Raw genomic sequence first — 18,394 nt, 5'->3', positions numbered from 1 at the left:
AAGTATGTCCTTGGTGCCTCAGCTATATATGACAGATGTACATCTCTGATATGGTAGATAGATAGATAGATAGATAGATAGATAGATAGATAGAGCAAGCTGTGCACTTAAGAATGGGCTCCAAAACAGCTGGTGGGCTTGTGAGAGAATGACACTGCTATAACTGAAAAAAAATTTGTTTTAAAGCCATCCCTTTCTGGAATCCCATCTCTTACTCTATTATTTAGGGGGACGTACTTTTAGTCTGAGATACTTTCCCCCCAGAAGTTATCTTTCATATCAGTATTTAGAAGCTACTTCACTTGGTGAGGCTGGCCCCTTTCCCTCCCTGTGCAAGCTAGGTCACTGAGCAGCACAGGTTTCCACAAGTCCACAGAGACACAAAATGGAGCCTGAAATACTGTCCGTGGTGTTTTTCAAAGTACTCTTTGTGCAGTTTTAGCTGGTTAATTAATAAAAGGTATCAGCAGCCATCACAGCAAAAATTCATGTTTTCCCCATATTTCAGATGGTGTCTAAGCGAAAACTGATGTAAAAAAAAAAATAAATTATGTCCTTGGAAGTCATAACAGTTCTGTACAAAGTAGCCCATCTGTATATTATCACAGTCTTCTCCAAAGCCCTTTCGAACCTCTTTCAGACTGTCACTGCCATGTGACATGCACAAAGTGGAGCAAAGTAGTGCAAATATCGTTATTCAAAACATCATCTTCTTTATAGAAGCTACCGGATTAGGCTGTTGGACTTAATCCCATTTAATGGCTCTGAAGGCCGGGCTGACAGGTGCTCTGCATCGCTGCAAGCAAGTGCTGCCTCTCCAGCCGGGCACTTGGCACTTGTGTAGCCAAACTCTGTCCCCTGCTTCGAGCCCTTGATTTTATAGCAGAGGTTAATGTGACCTACAGTGTGCTTTGTTCTACCCGAATACAACATCTGTTCTCTGTGGTCCACCACTTGTGCTAAAGGTTATCTGCAGGAAGGGGAGCTCTGCCTTCATGACGGGCAAGGCTGGTGTGTTAGTGAGCTCTCGCCTCAGAGAGGATTGCCGGTGTTTTGCCCTCCGTGCTTCCTGGTGGGTGAGGCAGTGGTGGCACGTAGCTTCCGTGACAGGAAGAGCTGATGACCCTGGCAGGCACTGCTGGCCCCGTGCGTGCGTGAAGCAGCCAGGGCATGAGGTCAATACAGCAATAGGCAAAGCATTTATAATGACAGTGCCGCACTGCCCCGTGCTGCGTTCCTCAGTGGGCGCTCAGCAGGCCTCCGGACACACAGCCGTGAGCCGGGCGGGTGACTAAGCTCAGCACGGGCCGAGTGGCTCCCCTGAAGCTGCGGGGGTGGCATGGGGAGCCAAGATGGCGCGTGGAGGGGCACCACACTACCTCCCCATATACAGGGTACGGAAACCAGGGCAGGAACGTAGTTATAGCTCCCTTTGTTATAGCACACACGGCCTGGGGCGCTGCCCCGTCCCCTGCGGAGCACAGCCCCTTTCCTCCCAGGCTCGGGCTCCGTGGGGTCGGTGCTCCCATCCCGGGGGCGGGGCCGGGGCGGCGCCGGCCCGGGCGGACCGGGCCCTTCCGTAAACACCACCCGGCCCATCCCCCCGCACGCCGGCACGGCCCACTGCCAGCGCGGGGGAGTCCGCCGAAACCTCTTCCCGTGTCCCCGCATATTTCCCCACGCTCAGTGCCCGGTCGCAGGCAGAATGAGGAGATGCACACAGTTTCCACTGGCGTAAGCGGAGGCAGGCCAAAGCGCCTTGGATAACTCGCCGCTGACAGGCAGGAAAAGATGCCGCACCTCCCCGCTTCCACCATCAGAGATGGACGTGCCCGGGGAAGACACTAATAGTCCGGGCTGGGTCTTTAAATCTGAGGGGGGTGAATGTGTGCGGCCCGGCGAGCGCTGCGTGAGGCGGCGAGGGGCAGCGGTGAGTGACCGGCTGGGGACAGCGGGGCAGGGCAGGACTGCTCCGGCCGGCCAGCGGAGCTGACACGCGGCGGGGTGTCCGGGCACGCAGGGCGATGAGTCGCGGGGTGAGTCCGGGACAGTGCTGGCTCGGGAGTTGCCACCTTCCTGTGCGGTGTGGGTGGCAGGGAGGTGGTGGACTGGCCCTTCCCTCTGCTGCCCCGGAGGGGCACCCGCTGCAGCAGGTGGGTTTCGCAGTTCCTGCGCTGGGTCCGTAGTTCCCTCCCTGCCCCGTGTCTCCTGGGCTTTCATCATCCCTTGGTGTCCGCCGGGACGATCCGCCCCGACGGGCGCAGCCGCAGGGTCCCCCCTGCAGCCCCGGTCGGCAGGGCAGGGGCACCCCGAGACCGCCGCGGGGAATGGGGGCTGGGGCGCTTAGGGGCGGGCGCCCCGGCTCGCCCTCTCTGGGGCTGACAGACAGTGTTCCCTCCTTGCTTCGCCGCCGGCCTCCCTCCCCCCGGGCCTGTCCTTGGAAACGCTGTTTGTTTTGGTCGGAGGGTGCCAAACTCCTGCCTTTGCTAAGTGTTAAAAACATGGGGCCGGGGGAGGAGACAGGCAGCGAAACAGATGGAGGAAGAGGAGGAGCCGCCGGCTCCCGTCGGTGTGGCTCCCCCCGCGGGGCAGGGCCGCGGGCAGGACGTCCCCGGGCTCCCCTCGGGCCACGGCCCCCGGTCCCGTCCCCGACCTGTCCGGGCGGAGGTCACGGCCAAGGGCCGCGCTCGGGGCGCCCGGCCGCATCTCGCTCTCGCCGAGACAGTTCTTTAAGCCTTCACGAAGAGAAGTGTCTCTTCCAAGAGCCGTGGCACTAGAAAGCTAAAGGGGAGAAAAGTCGGCTGTAAGCTGTGGAAAATGAGGCGGGAGGAAATGCAAGTAACTCTTAACAAAGGCTCTTTTCTGTTCTCATGTCGTGAGTGCTGACAGAGGTGGAGTCAGTGAAAGGGAAACTCGAGACCAAATGAGATTCAGTCGGTGCCAGCTTGAAGATAGTAAGAATGTGAACCCAGCAGAATAAACAAAGTTAAGACTTTCATAGTGGTAAAACTGGACAGAGCACTCATAAGTCTCTGTGTCCATGCACACTTCCTTTGAACAAAGCAGGGCTGTGGAAAACCTTTGCTAGGAGATAGTATCTGAAGAAAATACCCAACTGTGAAACTGTCTTCCTCCCTCCTCCCCCCAGGTGCTTTGTAAAATAACTTCTAAAACAAACCTACAGAAATAAAATGTGCCTGTGTCTTCTAAAACTAACCTGATCTTGCAGTTTTGATAAGTTCTAAATCGAGTTGGGTGATGCAGTAACCAGTTAAGAACAAGATGCCTTTAAGCATCTACGCTTTTGTATTAATTTTCTTTTTACTAAAAAGAATAATCTTCACCTGTCTAAATAGGAGACATGTGAGAATTTATTTCTTCATTGTTAAATTAGCTGGAATCTTGGGGTTGGTGTATGTAGAAGATACTTTTAGCTTGGTCTTCCAAAGAGTTTGTCCTTAAAAAACCCTACAGTATGGTACTGATTGAAATAGAGCAAATGGTGTGATGAAGCCCACTGTGATGGTGTCCAGCCTAATACAAATGTAAATGTGGGTAGTCTTTAATGCAGCAGAGTAAAGCAGGTTGTAACCTCAGGCTGACCCTTTAACAGAACGGTTGGGATATTAATATGTGTATTAAAACAACAGCTTATATGTAATAATTAATAAGTAAATTAAAAACAAAAAAACAAGATGGTATTGTTTATCCAAGATGGTGAGTTACAAAGTGATCTTGCAAGGCTGAAGGGCTTTTTGACATATTTTTATACTAATTTAAAGTTCTAAATGAACTTGGCCATTAGTTATTAATGAGAACTGTGCTATCTACAAAAAATGCAAGGAAAATCAGCTCTTCCAGTGTATGCTATAAAGCAAAGACTGAGTGACTCAGTTGTCTATTGTTGTAACTAATTAGAAATGCCATTTTTGGTTTGTACTTACCTTTCATATGCTCAGTGACTGTATTTTTGCCTAAGTGTTTTAGTTGGCCCCTGCAGGTTCTGCTTGTATATTCATGTATGTTTAGCTTGATGTGTTTATCTTTTAAACATAGAATTTAGCAATAATGTTCTCACTGTGCAGAGTGCACCCATTCTTACTTCCTATTGTGCTTGAAGCATTCTACTAGGAAATGTATTTAGTGTGGCAAAAGATTGCAGTGTTTTTTTTGTGTGTGTCACCTCCTGTTGCAGTGTTGAAACTTCTTACTTAAATTAAGCCTTCTGGAGCACCCCACTGACAGCTCTGCTGTCTGTGTGTCTGCATATATTGTGGGAGCAGGTGTGGTCTTGATACATAAAAATGCATGTGCATCTTTGAAATGCAACAATTTACATTGATCCTTTGCTGGGTCTAGTGCTTAAGGACTTAATGTATATAGACTTCTAATTCTACCTTAACCACTTGATCTTCTTGGAAATCAAGATGGGGTGGAAAATGGCAGTACTGACTCCCCTTCGTGGCTGGTTTAGTGCTTCTCTCAGAGAAGCAGAGGCTGAATTTTTATTAACATTGTCATACCTAGAGGTAAGAGGAAGTTCATGAAATGATGATGTGTAAATTGTGTGACAGTATTTGGGGTTTTAATGGTCATTTACCTTCTTCCATGTTGTTAACACCTGAACTGAAGCAGTAGACACACCGTGAATTGCTCACACTCGGCAAGCGATTTGCAAGACTTTGGGCCACTAACTGTGAACAGCATTAATCAAATCTTTTGATGGACCACGTCCTGCAGCATTAATCTTTTGGAGGTTAGTTATTTGTATGGAAATAAAGGGGTGTTATACAAGATTAAAGCCTGGAAATACAGTGTTCTTTTGTTGATTTAAAAAAATTAGTTGGAGGGTAATAAAAACTTTTCAGGCTCTGTACAGTGTTACTGTATTTAAGTGAGCAGTTCAACATGAAGAACCTCAAGTATGTTCTATACCTAGTTTGTGACAACTAGTTTCTGATCATCACTAACTTTGAGATCTGTAACACAGATTTTACTTGAAGAAATAGTTTGTTTCTTCTCTAGTCTAGCATTAACTAGTGAACCATTTCTAATTGTAACTTAAATACAATTTCCAAGCCAAAATACCTGTGTTTAGTGGTTTTTTAGGTTCTCTTGCAACTCTGTCTTGTTTAGCCAATACTGTTTTAAGTATTTGCTTGTTAGAAATTATAAAATTGCTGGTCTAACAAGAGTTATGATGCTTAGGAACACGGGTAATGTTGCAAGTTTTGGATGTGTGACCTCTGTGTTCTAATCAAGTGTCTCTTACTGGCTCCTCCAGTACACTGATAAACTGTTAGATGTGTTCTTACTAATGTAACCAATTATTTTCACAAAAAACCCCAGTGTAAAGTATGACATCAATAAGATGCTCAAGTGCATCCTCTTTCCTCTTGGGAGAGGAGGAAGAGTAAACACACACTTAAGAAATGTCAATCATCTCAATTAACAAGGGAGTGCTCATCAGTGTAGTAGCTCATCAAGTTATAAAGGCCTATTCAGGATGAGTTGGTACCCAAAAAGTCAAATGCTTTAAGCAGTAGCTAGGTGCTGGTATAAAGAAATCTTAATTTTCGCTACCTTTTGTCTATCCCAGGACTCCACAGTGTGTTGATTCACATTAGTACAGACAAAGATCATCCTTTTATTGCTAAAAGTGTCTTTTTTCCAAATTCAGCAGTTGCAAAGTGTATTGCAAAGGTATTCCCTGCCTACTGAAGCTGATGTGATTTAATAATAAATGAAGTTATATATTAGTTAAATTTGCTGATGGAAACCATTGCTGCCTATGTCACTTCATGAAGTCCACTACAGAATGCTTCATGGCCTTAATCAGAGATGGACAGCTACTTTTGGTATCTGGGCCAAATTCCTTTGGTGGTAATTACAGTGGACTTCCAGGTTCTCATTTTAATATTATTATTATGAACATATTTTTCACTTCCTGTCATGCAGTTGTTAATCATCTGTATCACACTGTGCAGCTGTCCACATTTTCTGCAATTGCAGATTATCTGCCTGGGAGGCAGTTTCTTTACATAGACAAACACTATGAAGCACAACACTTGTCAGTGGAGGTTGTTGACTCTGCTAAATAGAATGTTAGAGCTCAGAGTTGCCATTTGACTTAAACCAGGAAACCTATCCACCTACCTTCACCCCTAGGAGGACTGGTGTTTGGGTCTGTGCCATTGTTAATCTGATTCTGAGCGCAGACTTTCAGCTACACCTTGTCAGAAATGTAATATTCTCAATTTCTTGCCTCTTCTCCCCTGCAACTTCTGTGTTTGCTTCACAGTCGTTACACTTGGTGCAGCCTGTTTGTGGAAGGAAACTCGTTGCTAAACACCACTTCATCAGGTCAGGTGGGGGATGGTGGCATCACGAAATGCCTCTATGGATATTGAAAATTACCAAAATTCTTGCAATAAGTAGCTTCAGGGGTTCCTGTGGGTAGTCTTTCATTTTTTTAAACATTCCAAATTTAGGGACTGTCTCCCACAGAATCATTAAGGTACGAAACAGCTGAAGGTACAAAGCTTTCTTACAGAACAGGTTCAGTTTGTTGATAACTATATGATTCTGTGTGTCAAGCCAAATCCTTTCTTTTGCTTTTCCTGTTTAGGAAAGGCAACTACTTGATCTTCATTCACAATATAATTACAATATAATATATATATTATTATAATATAAGTAGCTGACTTTTGAGAAACAAACAAAAGTAAGTGCTGGTTTTATGGGAATTGTGTTTGTCTTTCCAGGTCTTGTTTACTTTGTAAGCAAGGTAAAGGGAATCAGAATGCCTCTCAGTGATGACCATAACAGTGACTCAGATTCTTCACGGCTCTCGGAAAGCACAGCTTCTTCCAGTGACTCAGAGTATTCCAGGCAGAGTTTTAACAGTGATTCTTCAAGCAAACCCAGCTCCCCAGCATGTAAGCCTATTTCAGCCTTACCTGCATTGTGCATGGACCAATAAGGCTAACTTACCTTATTTCTCTTTGCTGTTATGGGTAGAACCTGGGATTCTGAATCTGTTTAAGAGTATTAACAGAGAGGCATGGCTTTCTCTCTGCTGTGAAGCAGTGCATCTCCTGTGTGTGGAACACCAGCAGCAGCTGTATCCATGGGGGTCTTCCTGTGCACTCCTTCCCTTCAGAAAGTGTAAGAAAAGTGTGTCACCATGGTCTTCCTAACCTTGACATTGGTAGCAGCCTCCCACTCAACCAGATATGCTTTTGTGCAAAGGGTGGGTTTCTTCTGTTTGATCCCTGCATGCAAAAATTAATTCTGTAACTTACAGATTTGTAATACCATACCAAGTTGCATGTAATTAATCTTTAATTCACATTTTTCTTTCATAAATACTAGAATCAAACAGAAAACACACGTTTGCACAAGAAGGATAATTTGAGTAATGGTAAACAAAACCTTGGTTATAATGTGGTTTCTCTGTTCTGTAAGCAGTTGCAGACCATGCTTACTTCTTACATCTGTGTAAATTCTTATATTAAAACAAGCTTGTTAGTGGAGCTGCAGTTGGCAGCTGGCTCTTTGTCTTTCTTTGTTACCAGCCTTCCAAATACTAAATAAAATAATAGAATTTAAGGTTTTAGAAACTTTGGGAGTTTGCCCTTGTTTTCCAGTGTAGAGTTTGTTTTGTCATTGCTGCTGACTCCTAAAATATGAGTATAACTTAATTCCACAGCAGACTGAAGATCTGCTGATCTTAAGGGGGCGGGGGGTTTGCAAGTCAGTAACTTCAGAACCTTTTCAACAGGCAATATAGCCATCTTGTGCTCAGAATTATAGTAGGCATCTGGTATCTCTTACTGCCCATGCTTTTGGTTGGGTGGCTTTGACAGAACAGTTAGTAGGAAATCTGTGGAATGCAAGATCCCATTTAAAGGAAAAAAGATATCTTAGTTCACACGCGGAAATATGAAAATGCTCCTCAAAATGTTTTGAGGCTTGTGTGGTATTTCCCCACAAACACACACACCCCTGATAAGCTGGGAGTTTCCTGAGTTAGTGTTTTAGGAAGATATAAAGACTTGGTAATCTTGGGTTGCTTCTTCCAGAGTACTGGAGTCCAGTTAGCAAGCAGTAAAATTTCTAGGTTTTAGTATATTCAATTTGACTTATCACCTATAGATATATGGCTTGAATTGATCTTGTTTGTTCCAGCAGCTAGCCCTCCCAAGGTTATCACATTTGATGAACTGATGGCAGCTACAAGGAATCTGTCAAACTGGACTCTAGCTCATGAAATTGCTGTAAATGCAAATTTTTGCATAAAACATGAAGACTACCCACAAAACAGGTAAGAGCTTGAATTTTGCAAAAAGCAGCACTGGTGTTGGAAAGAGAGGAGAAATGAATGGAGCAATCTACACTGGGACCTGAAGATCCAGAATCCAAGAAAGATGTGGTTGCAGGGCATGGTATCTGGGGAGGTGTGTTTCCCAACTAGTGATCAGTCCCATCTGAAACAGTTACAAGGATGGAAGCTGGCTGGGAGTCTTCTCAGTATCTAACTGACTTACTCCACAGCTTTGCAGGCACAGTGAAACAAATTGTACATAAGGCATTTTGGGATCATTTGGAATCGGAGCTGAATGAAGATCCTCCAGAATACAAACATGCTATCAAGCTCTTTGAGGAAATTAAGGAGGTAATGTTCTTCCCTCTCTGTATTGATTTGCTTAGCTTTAAGAGTCCCTTAATTCACTGAAGGGTCTGCTTAACTTAGCTGAGCCAACACCTTCTGGTTTTCCTTTTATAATATGAAGCCATGATTATTCAGAACTGAAAATAGATGTCTATTTGTAGTATATTTATATTAACCAGGAATATGGCCACAAACAGACAGTGGCATGTTCATTCAACTTTCACTATACAGTGATCAGTTGCAAGTCACCTCTTTTCCCAAAGCTTCACATCTCTACCAGCCTGTTTCCAGAACCATACTGTGAGCTTAGGGCATGAACAGCAGTATAAACATGATTGCACCTGCCCACTTAGGCTTCATTGTTTGATTATCGCACAGGTGAGCATACAAACCTTCAATCCTGGCACAATACTAAGTCTTTCAGAACTTTAAGTCAGTAAATGTTTATTTTACAGGGTACCCTCCCAGCTTTTGAATGGGTCTAGTTGTTGACTTGCTTTTTGTTTTATTGGTTTGAGCATTTTTGCAGAACTGTACTAGTTTGTTGTTTTTTTTTTCCCCAAACAGTCCTTTTTTCCCCACAACCTTTGATAATGTTCAGTCTTAAAATGTCTGGTTATAATCTGTCAGCTATATACACTTGACACGAATATTAAAATTTCACTCAAGTGTGCTTACTAAATGGTTTGGTCTTTATTGATAAGCTTTTTTTTTTTCCTCCCTCTAATTTAGATTCTTCTTTCCTTCCTGACTCCTGGAGCAAACAGGATTCACAATCAAATTTGTGAAGTTCTTGATACGGATCTTATAAGACAGCAGGCAGAACACAATGCTGTTGATATTCCTGGGCTAGCTAATTATGTCATCAACACTATGGGAAAGTTGTGTGCTCCAATAAGAGACAATGACATAAAACAGTTAAAAGCAACTGACAATATTGTAGAGTTACTGAGGTTGGTATTTGAGTGTGGTTTTTGGAGAAAAAACTCCTCCCTGAAAGGGTAGTAGACAGTGGAAGGCGGGGGGCTGGGTAAAGGAAGTCTAAAGTTGTGTCAGTTTGCACAACACCTGTTCTCAAACTATAGGAGAACTTCCTGAAGCATTACAGGGGAAGAGCTCTGACACACTGACCAGACTGTGTATCTCACTTTGTAATGGAATGAGTAGGATACCTAGATGAAACCAGGCAGCTCTGACTATCTAAGCCAACAACTCTTGCAATAATCTCTGTTTCAGAAACTTTTTTTCTGTCTTGTTCATTCTTACAAAATGTAAGCAGCACACTGGTACCGTTTCTTCTTGAAGTGTTAATTGCATGCTTCTTTTGGAAGGCCAAACTTTGGATTTAAAAGCTCTTTAGTTAAGATCTTATTACTTGAACTTGAGTAAGACATTTGCATGACAGGGCAGAAAACAGTGCTCCTGAAGTATGCTGAAATATTAAGACTAAATGGTAGTTGTTGTACTGTGTATATATATGGGGATCAAAACAATTGGGTCAAAAGGATTGTTTCTCTGAATTCAGTCAGTGACCAAAAAGTTAAAATCTGTTAATTTAGGCTGAAATATACCCATTCACATAGTTTTTCAAAAAGTTACAGGGCTGTTGCATTTAGTGATGCTACATCAATCCTGTTCTTTTTAACTTAGGCCAAGCCTTATATATACTACTCCAGATGATAGGTAACATGTCTGTTACTCTGAAATGCCAATGAAGGCATTAACTTATCCAAAATTGAAATTAAAGTGATAATGTACATGTGCTTCACTTGTGCTGGTGAAAATCAATAGACTAAATTAAACTGTGAAATTTTAAACTCCTCCTTTCAGACAAATCTTCCGCGTTTTGGACCTGATGAAAGTGGACATGGCAAATTACACAATTAAAAGCCTTAGACCATACCTCTGGCATAACTTGGTGGACTATGAAAGAACAAAATTCCAGGAAATTCTTGAAGAAACACCAAGTATGTACTATGCTATATTAAATTTAAATTTATTCTTTGAAAAGAAGCCTATTTAAATACATGCTGTGAAAACTTGACAAGTTACAGTTAACTTAGAGGAAAACTTCAATTTCTTGTCTGTATGTAAGTAATGGGAAAATTTTTTTGACAAGCAAGCTATCTCTAGATGATTGCTTAACTTGCTGTCAAGTCTGTCTGCCTATAATCTGAGGCACTTTCAGACAAACATATTTGTCAAATTGGATGGTGTCTGAAAAACAAACAAGTGGTGACTCCTGCTGTCTGGATGCAGAAGGCCTGCATAAGATGAGACTTTTCTCTTTTGTGTGCAACTGTTCTGTTGTTAGTGTGAAGTAAACATGTAAAACCAGTTAGTGCGCCTGAAAGCTGGAAGGGTTAATATCTATTTTTTTAATAAACAAAAAGTAGGCCCTGACCAAAATTTCTTAGATGATGCAAAGTCAACTTGATCCACTATTACATGTTTTGTGTGATTTGGTTAAACAGTGTTCAGAAATATATCCTCCAAGAAGAATAAGTAAGTGTGCTAGCATCTGGAGCAGGGGCTTCTAAAATGGGAGCCCTGAGCCACTGACAGGGCCTGCAGTGTTCATTTCTGCAGCCTGAGAAAAACTCTACCAGAACAAATCAAATATTTTAATCTTCCTTCACCTCTACTTTTTACTCTTATGCCCTATCCAATAAGTGGCCTCTCCGAAAAAGGGAAAACAGTCCTTTGGGAACTCAAACTTTGAGACTTCTATTACCTAAAAATCCTGTCTGAAGTCTTAACAATTTGTGGCTGGGTTTGTACAAACCAGGTAGAATTTACAGGTGACCAGTGGAAGATGATCAGTGGGAAAAAGTGAGTGAGAGAATTACCATTTGTGAAGACTCAGCTGTCCACTATATTTAAGTCTTCAGAAGTTGATTTCTCTTCTGTATGCAAATCTTTTTTTTTCCTCAAGGTAGTGCTCATTTTGTTGAAGGCACGCAGTAAATCTGTGCTATTTGCAATGTTTAGGTGCCCTGAATCTCACAACAGAATGGATAAAGGAATCAATAGAAGATGAATTGTCATCTATTTCTGATGAGTCTTCATCATCCCCTGGTGCTGATGGTAGCTCAAAACCAATTATTAGTCCTACACTGGTGCTAAACAATGGCTACTTGAAACTGTTACAGTGGGATTATTGCAAAACAATTCCAGAGGTAAGAAATATGTTTTGGTGTCTTCAGATTACCAGCTATATTAAATCATTGATGTGATACAATAATCCTGTTATTTGTGACAGTAAGTGAATGCTCTTTTGCATTCCTTAAATTTCTGCACAGTAAATCTGAAATTTGGAGATTATATTCTAGTCCAGATTCTGAAATTTTAGATGGGCAAGTCAACAACCAGAAAAGAACAAGGTAAAGGTTGTTCTCCCTCTTTCCAATCATAGCTCACCACCTCTGCCCTAAGAGCAGTCTTGGCTGTGGTCAAAGGCTGGGCCTTGTATTGTACTTGACTTTTTCTATCTTTAAAAGAACTGACTGCAGCACTCTGTTTTCCTAACAGCAGCAGGAATTGGTGGGATTGCTCCTCAGAACAGAATCAGTAAAAAACTTGAGTTCTCTAAAGTAGGTATTTTTCCTTTCAGAGTAAACTATTGCTTCATGACTCAGTGTTCCGTTTTTCCCTCCTATTCCTGATTACTGACCTTTGCAACTTCCCATAAAGCCAGTGGGAAATTTGTCACCAGTCAGGGCTAAAATTTGCATTTCCAGAGGGCCTTAGTTACATGTAGGATGGCCTGGCAGAGAATTTGTTAAATACATGGGGATGCTCTTGGTGTTCTCAGTCAGCGGACAGAAGGGAAACCACTTTCTTACCTTTCTTTCTTAGACCTTTTGATTAAGATCTAAATACAGATGTTCTCTGGTAGGTCTAGCTTGCCATACTATGAAATGGCTACCAACTGCAGTTGGATGTTAATGCCCCTGTGCTGCTCAGGATGAACTCTTTGTAACCTAAAATGAACTCCAGCTACATCTTGCTGTCGGGATTATTTATGTTCTTGGTATGATCAGCTGGCTTTTTGCCTGGAGCGGGTTATGTATCACTTGCAGAACCTGCTCTGGTGGTTGAATTGGTGGTTGTCAGGCACAGTTGTTCATTATTATCCATCAGTTACAAATATTGGCATTTTTTCAAAAGACACCCAAATCCAGAAGACTGTTCTGTCTGTTACTTGGTCATTACAATGTCCTCTGGATCCTCTGAGCATTCCATGTCGTGGGCTGAATTGTTGGTTACAGATTTGTCAGCAGTGATGAGGAATAAGGTGCAATGTCCTCAGTTTCCTCATTACTTTTCTTCCTGCCACAAGTTTACTTCTGGTACTTGTACATAATACCACTTTATATTATGCTACATATTTAGGGTATTATAGTTGCTGTCTCCTCTGGGTTTGCATATTTGTGATTAAAAATACTAGTGCTTCATGACTACATCCTAGATCTGTCCTTTTCCTGTCTCTCTCCCTCCTTATTCCTAAATTAGTATTATTGTTTCAATTCTAGACTCTAATAACAGATGAAGTCCGTCTTCAGGAGTTGAGAGAAAAGCTCAATCAATTAAAAGTCATAGCTTGTGTTTCTCTCATAACAAACAACATGGTGGGTGCAGCAATTGTAGATATGCCTGATTTTCCTGACCAGCTGAAAAGAATCTCCCTTCCTCTTCTTGAAGGCATGAATAAGAAGTAAGATCTTTTTTTTTACTCCTTTATAAAACTGTTTTTTGGACAGTAAATAATTGGAAACAATTCTAGTGTCATAACTGGTGCTTGTTATTAATAGGAATATACCGAATTTTAATAATTTATGTATTCTCTTTATGATACAAGGCCACTATATGTTAGACACTTGTTTTCAAAAGTAGATTTTAATGAAATCTTAGTCTTGATGTTAATGTACAAATTTTGGAACCCAGTAGTGAAGTTCCTTCATACACTCCTAATACTGGAGAGATTGTGGCAGTACATTCACTAAATCCTCTTGGGAGTTGTTTCAAACTTGTAGGTAGTTCAGGTCGCTTGGCTGCCTGTTTCTTTGGCTGCTTGACAAGTCTGATGTCTGTGACTGTCTTTTAAAAGAATTTTCTACCCTTGTTTATTCTCATTAAATGCTATGCAGGTGGCCCACAAAAACACCTAGGCATAAGGATAAAGTGAACTGGTGTCACTGCTGCACACGTGAAATTACTTTTCCCATTTGAATCACAGCTAGGTCTTTATTTTATCTTCCACATAGGAAAATTTCCTGTTTATGTAGATTTATATAAATCCGCAGCAAAAGATAACTTTTCAAAATTCTCATTGCAGAGCCCAGGCTGAAAATAAAAGGGAAAGGAGACAACCTACAGAAACTGCAAAATGTAATGCTTTTCTTTTTCTTCCAGAAATTTTGACTTGAAGGAGGCTCTGAATGCTATTGGCATCCAGATTTGCAGCATAGTGAACAAGTCTCTAAGTGAAAGAGGTCTTCCCACTCTTACTGAAGAAATGCAGAGCAATTTAATGGGTCAAATCGCTCATATTGTTGAGAAGAATAATCCTGTCTCTTCCTTGATTGGTTAGTAAGAGACTACCTAATTGTCATATTGTATGTGTCTGTTTATAAACTTCCAGCAAACTTAATAAGCTGTCTCATTATCTTCTAAAAGTATTTTCTTACTGCAGTAAAATACTGGCTCAACTAAACTAAGGATATGGTGTTTACTAGGAAATGGTGTTCTGGGTATGTTGCAGAGCATGGTTAGTCACAGCTGGAAATAATTGTAAAAGTGCATGTAGAGACAAGTCTAGGCAGCCTAGTATTTCGGAGAAGAATTTAGATAAAATGAGTGTTTAGTCTTCTTTCTGTCCATCCTGGGTTTAAACCTACTGTGTTTTTTTCTTTCCTTTGAGTCTACTTCATATTTGTTAATGTAACTTGTTGCAGTAGGTTTATGCTGTGTCCACCTTGCAGTAGCCAAATTTAAGAAGCTTACAGTATTGTTTCCCACTCCAAAGCAATCTTGAGAAAGAGTTGTTGCTTACACTGTTGGTTTTCAGGGTACTTAAAAAGTGACTATGGCATCACCTTGGGTTTACATTTGTTCTGAGCATATTTTATATTCCATTTCAGACAAGCGAATCCAGCTCTTCATGAGAAGCTTGCTTGCTCTTCCGAGTTTTCAGAAGTGTATGCCTACTATGCCAGGAGGCCTTTCTGTGATTCAGACAGAGATAGAGTTTCTGGGATCTCAGTATGCAAGCATTGTAAACTTCAATAAAAAAGTGTATGGACCATTCTATGCAAATATACTTAGAAAACTGCTTTTTCCTGAGGCAGCAATGGAGAAAACAGAAGCAGAAGCATCAAGCAATTAAAAAATGTACCCTTTTTTAATCTTCCAAGACAGTGGGGAAGTCACATCTCTAAGAACAGCCTACTCCAATGACTGTTGATGGGGAAAGGTCTTGTTAAATGTATACAGATAGTTTCGGAAATTTACTGTAAAGAAATTATTGTCAAGGTCATATATATATATATATTTTAATAGAAAAATATTTGTTTAATGGATTGTCACTTGTAATAGCCAGTGAATTACTAATTTCCATAGCAAGCATTTATTATGACTTGTAGTGGGAAAGAGCTGGCAGTGTACTTACTGTTTTGCCACCATCAAAACAATGTTATTTTTAAACTCAAATATATTTACATATAGCAATGCATATTAGGAAATGACAAAACTGTAGATAAAATGTACTATGCTTACATTGTATTTTTGTAGAGTAACATCTCAGACAACAGTTATGTTTCTGAGAATACTTTGAAGAAGACAGTATGGCATAACTGCTTTAATAGCCAAACCCAGGTTCATACCAGGCCAAGTGCAGGTACTTCTGCAATTATGGACCCAGAACTTTGCCTCTGTTACATTAAGGAATGCCAGTGTTACAAGCTGTTTGCAGGATAGCTGTTACAGAAGCAGCATGCACCACTTCAAGTATGAATCACTCAGAACTTCTCAACTCTACTTGAGATTAACCATAAACACCTGAGAAACATGATGTTGGAGGTGGAGTAAATTTCTGTATATAATTAATGTGTTTATAAGCATTTTGTTTATTCAGTGGAGGTCATACAGAATTTTTAATATGTGTATGTATTGATCTTTGATCTTAATGGATGAGTATTAAGTATTTTTAAGTTGGGTCTTTCTAACCTTTATTCCCAAAAGCACTTAACCCTGACCTTACAGTGTACTACAGAAGAACTGCCCCTTTCATGCCCTTATTCAACAGAATGTAAATTTTTCACAGAATATTCTTAGATCTGAAAGCAAGAACCTGAGTAATTAGTAATTTTTGAAAATATTACTGTGTTCACTTTTTTATGGAGCGTGTGAGAAATGCTCCTGTTTTCCTCAAATTTCTTTGGACTGCGCCCCAATACTTAGTTCCCATTTAAGGCATTGGGAATCTTGCATACAGAAAATGAATGCGATTGAAATAGAGAAATATGGAAGTGAACTTCTTTAAGTTTACACAGGCTTTATCTTGCATATTTCAGATTACTGGGATTAGATAGTGCTGGAGTACATATTATAGACGTGTTCTTGTCTATGAAACTGATGATTTACTTGAAAATTATATTTTAATATATTACCATATAATACTCCTTTTAAGAGGTCATATATGGAAAACCTGGTGTGGTACAAGTTAGAGCTTGTTTTTAATATTTTATATTACAGTCTATTTTTTATGAAGAGACAAAAATAACCTGTAAAAGCGTAATGTGTCACACAAATTGTTTATGTACATTACTGTGTCTATCATAAAGGTCTAAAAAACCTGGGCATTATTAGCACTGTGGTTTTGTAGTCCATTTCTACAGGATTGTGTACCCTTTATAGCAAAGGAAATTACTTCTATTCAGTTCTTCAGTGTCCAAGGTCTTTGGTCACATGTAAATGTTACGGAAAACTTTCTTCAAAATGCCTTTTTTAGAGAAATTTCTCTAGCACTTGTCTTCTGTCCCCTGTGAAAACATTGCATAAAATAAAGATGAATACATATTTTAAAGGGAACTGTTTCCTGGAAAACCTAGGAGAAAGGAACTCTTAGATTATCATAACTGTGCCACTAGGTAAGCCAGGCTTGTTCAGATGAATATGAAATTTTGGTAGGCAATTCAAAATCATTAAGAGAGGAATGCATTTCAAAAACAGCTAGAGGGAATGAATCTTAGTGATTTGCTACAATTTTAGAAATACCTACATGATTTTGAGCTTCAGCCAAAAGAGGATTTTATGAACATTTGAAGGTGATTGCTAATATCATTATGAACTTTTAATTGTAATATTTTATATACATTATATTGTACAAATAAACATCAAACTTCAGCTCTTTAATGAGCTGGGACAACTGTCATACTCGTTTTTACCAGTAAATACTCAAAGCATAGCATTTATGGGGGGGTGGGGATTAAGGTGACTTGCGAAGGGCATTTTATAGCATGGCCTGTGTTTCAAGTGAGTGTTTAATATGTTTTAATTTAATGTTTCAAACAGGGACATTGCATCTGTCTAATGTCATGTGTTGCATGCTATTTATGCTATTGTGCCTGAAATGCACTTGCCTCTACTCAGAAGTTGTCCTTGTGAAACAAGATGCCATTCTGTAGCAGCTTTGTTAAAAATCAAGTATTTGAGGGTTTGTATGCATTAAATTTTGTTTGTGATACCAGCAGTGGTGAAAAGTCATTTACACAAGCATTGTTAAATGCAACAGATTGTTAAATGCCAAAGATAAATGACTCCAGTAATATTCTGTTGTGACTGTTTTTCTGTTACTTCTCAGAAGCAGCTCCAGTGTAGAGTAGTGACTTTAACCCAGCTGTACAGCTAATGTTCAAAACAGTTGCCTGCTTAAATCTGACTACTTGGATGAAAGATGTATTGGGTTTGCATGGCAGAGTTGGAGGGGGAGTGCACTGCAGGGGTGACTCCTGTGAGAAACTGCTCCAAGCTCCCCCCTTTGCCCGACAGAGGCCTGGCATGGATTAAACATGGATTGCCACGTATTAAACAAATTCTCCACTGCCTGTGCGCTTCAGGCAGGAAAGCAAATGGAAGGAGTCTGAAATGTTACTCCTCTTTAGGGTAGGGGCCTTAGTGTCCAGGATGGAGCCCAGACCCACCCCCGGGAATGTACTCATGTGGAACCTGAGCCAGGGCCGACGTCTGTACACTTTTAGAACTTACTTACCAATTATTATATTTGCACGCACACACACACACATATATATATATCTCAAAATCTTACTGCCAAGGGAATCTGCAGAGATCACTAGTGCTTCTCGTTTAATCTTGAACTGGCGCAGATGAGTAGCTCCAAATCTGCGATTTTGCTGCCTCTGTACCACCGACCCTTGTAAAGGAGAACAAATAAATTTGTAGGTGATTCAGCTACAGCATTCAATAATAATAACAGTAATAATAATAACGCTAAAAGCTGGTGCCCCGCGTTACTTTACAAGCTGAAAACTGCAGGAAAGCCGTTTAAAGCCCAAGTGCTCCGTGTCTCTGCCGCCTCCCGGCTGCGCCGGCGGGGAGCGGTGACCGACTCGGGGATGCGGGGGGGACCCCCGGGCGCTGACAGCTCCGCGGTGCCCCGGCGGGGCGGGCTGCAGGCAGAGGGAAGGCCGGGCTGCAGGC

The 18,394-nt window shown here is 41.2% G+C and overlaps 1 protein-coding gene and 1 long non-coding RNA gene across 9 annotated transcripts; one reads left to right on the top strand and one right to left on the bottom strand.

The window, feature by feature from the left end:
• Positions 1-1,616: 1,616 nt before the first annotated feature.
• TCP11L2 (t-complex 11 like 2) lies at positions 1,617-17,504 on the top strand. Of its 6 annotated transcripts, none has more exons than XM_064420447.1 (11): positions 1,617-1,930; positions 4,636-4,756; positions 6,765-6,938; positions 8,194-8,326; positions 8,557-8,677; positions 9,407-9,627; positions 10,505-10,641; positions 11,666-11,853; positions 13,210-13,391; positions 14,090-14,262; positions 14,818-17,504. In XM_064420447.1, exons 3-11 carry the CDS (start codon positions 6,803-6,805, stop codon positions 15,060-15,062), a joined length of 1,536 nt encoding a protein of 511 aa, XP_064276517.1. In that variant the 5' UTR covers positions 1,617-1,930; positions 4,636-4,756; positions 6,765-6,802; the 3' UTR covers positions 15,063-17,504. The 6 variants fall into 6 exon arrangements, with proteins under 6 accessions (XP_064276517.1, XP_064276511.1, XP_064276512.1 ...); XM_064420441.1 differs by having other exon boundaries at positions 8,191-8,326; XM_064420442.1 differs by having other exon boundaries at positions 4,633-4,756; positions 8,191-8,326.
• Positions 2,064-18,344, bottom strand: LOC135300713 (uncharacterized). 3 transcript variants are annotated; one of them, XR_010362489.1, is made up of 4 exons: positions 18,209-18,344; positions 18,003-18,107; positions 6,994-7,156; positions 2,064-2,781 (listed from the first exon to the last, which is right to left on the bottom strand). It is a non-coding gene; the product is annotated as an uncharacterized LOC135300713 (long non-coding RNA). The 3 variants fall into 3 exon arrangements; XR_010362487.1 differs by lacking the exon at positions 2,064-2,781 and adding an exon at positions 5,709-6,320; XR_010362488.1 differs by lacking the exon at positions 2,064-2,781 and adding an exon at positions 5,709-6,320 and having other exon boundaries at positions 18,214-18,336.
• Positions 18,345-18,394: the final 50 nt, after the last annotated feature.

This window comes from Passer domesticus, chromosome 5 (assembly GCF_036417665.1).
Source record: "Passer domesticus isolate bPasDom1 chromosome 5, bPasDom1.hap1, whole genome shotgun sequence".
NCBI classification, from domain to species: domain Eukaryota; kingdom Metazoa; phylum Chordata; class Aves; order Passeriformes; family Passeridae; genus Passer; species Passer domesticus.
The sequence above is the reverse complement of the archived record's forward strand: the minus strand, read 5'-3'. Positions and strand labels throughout refer to the sequence as shown.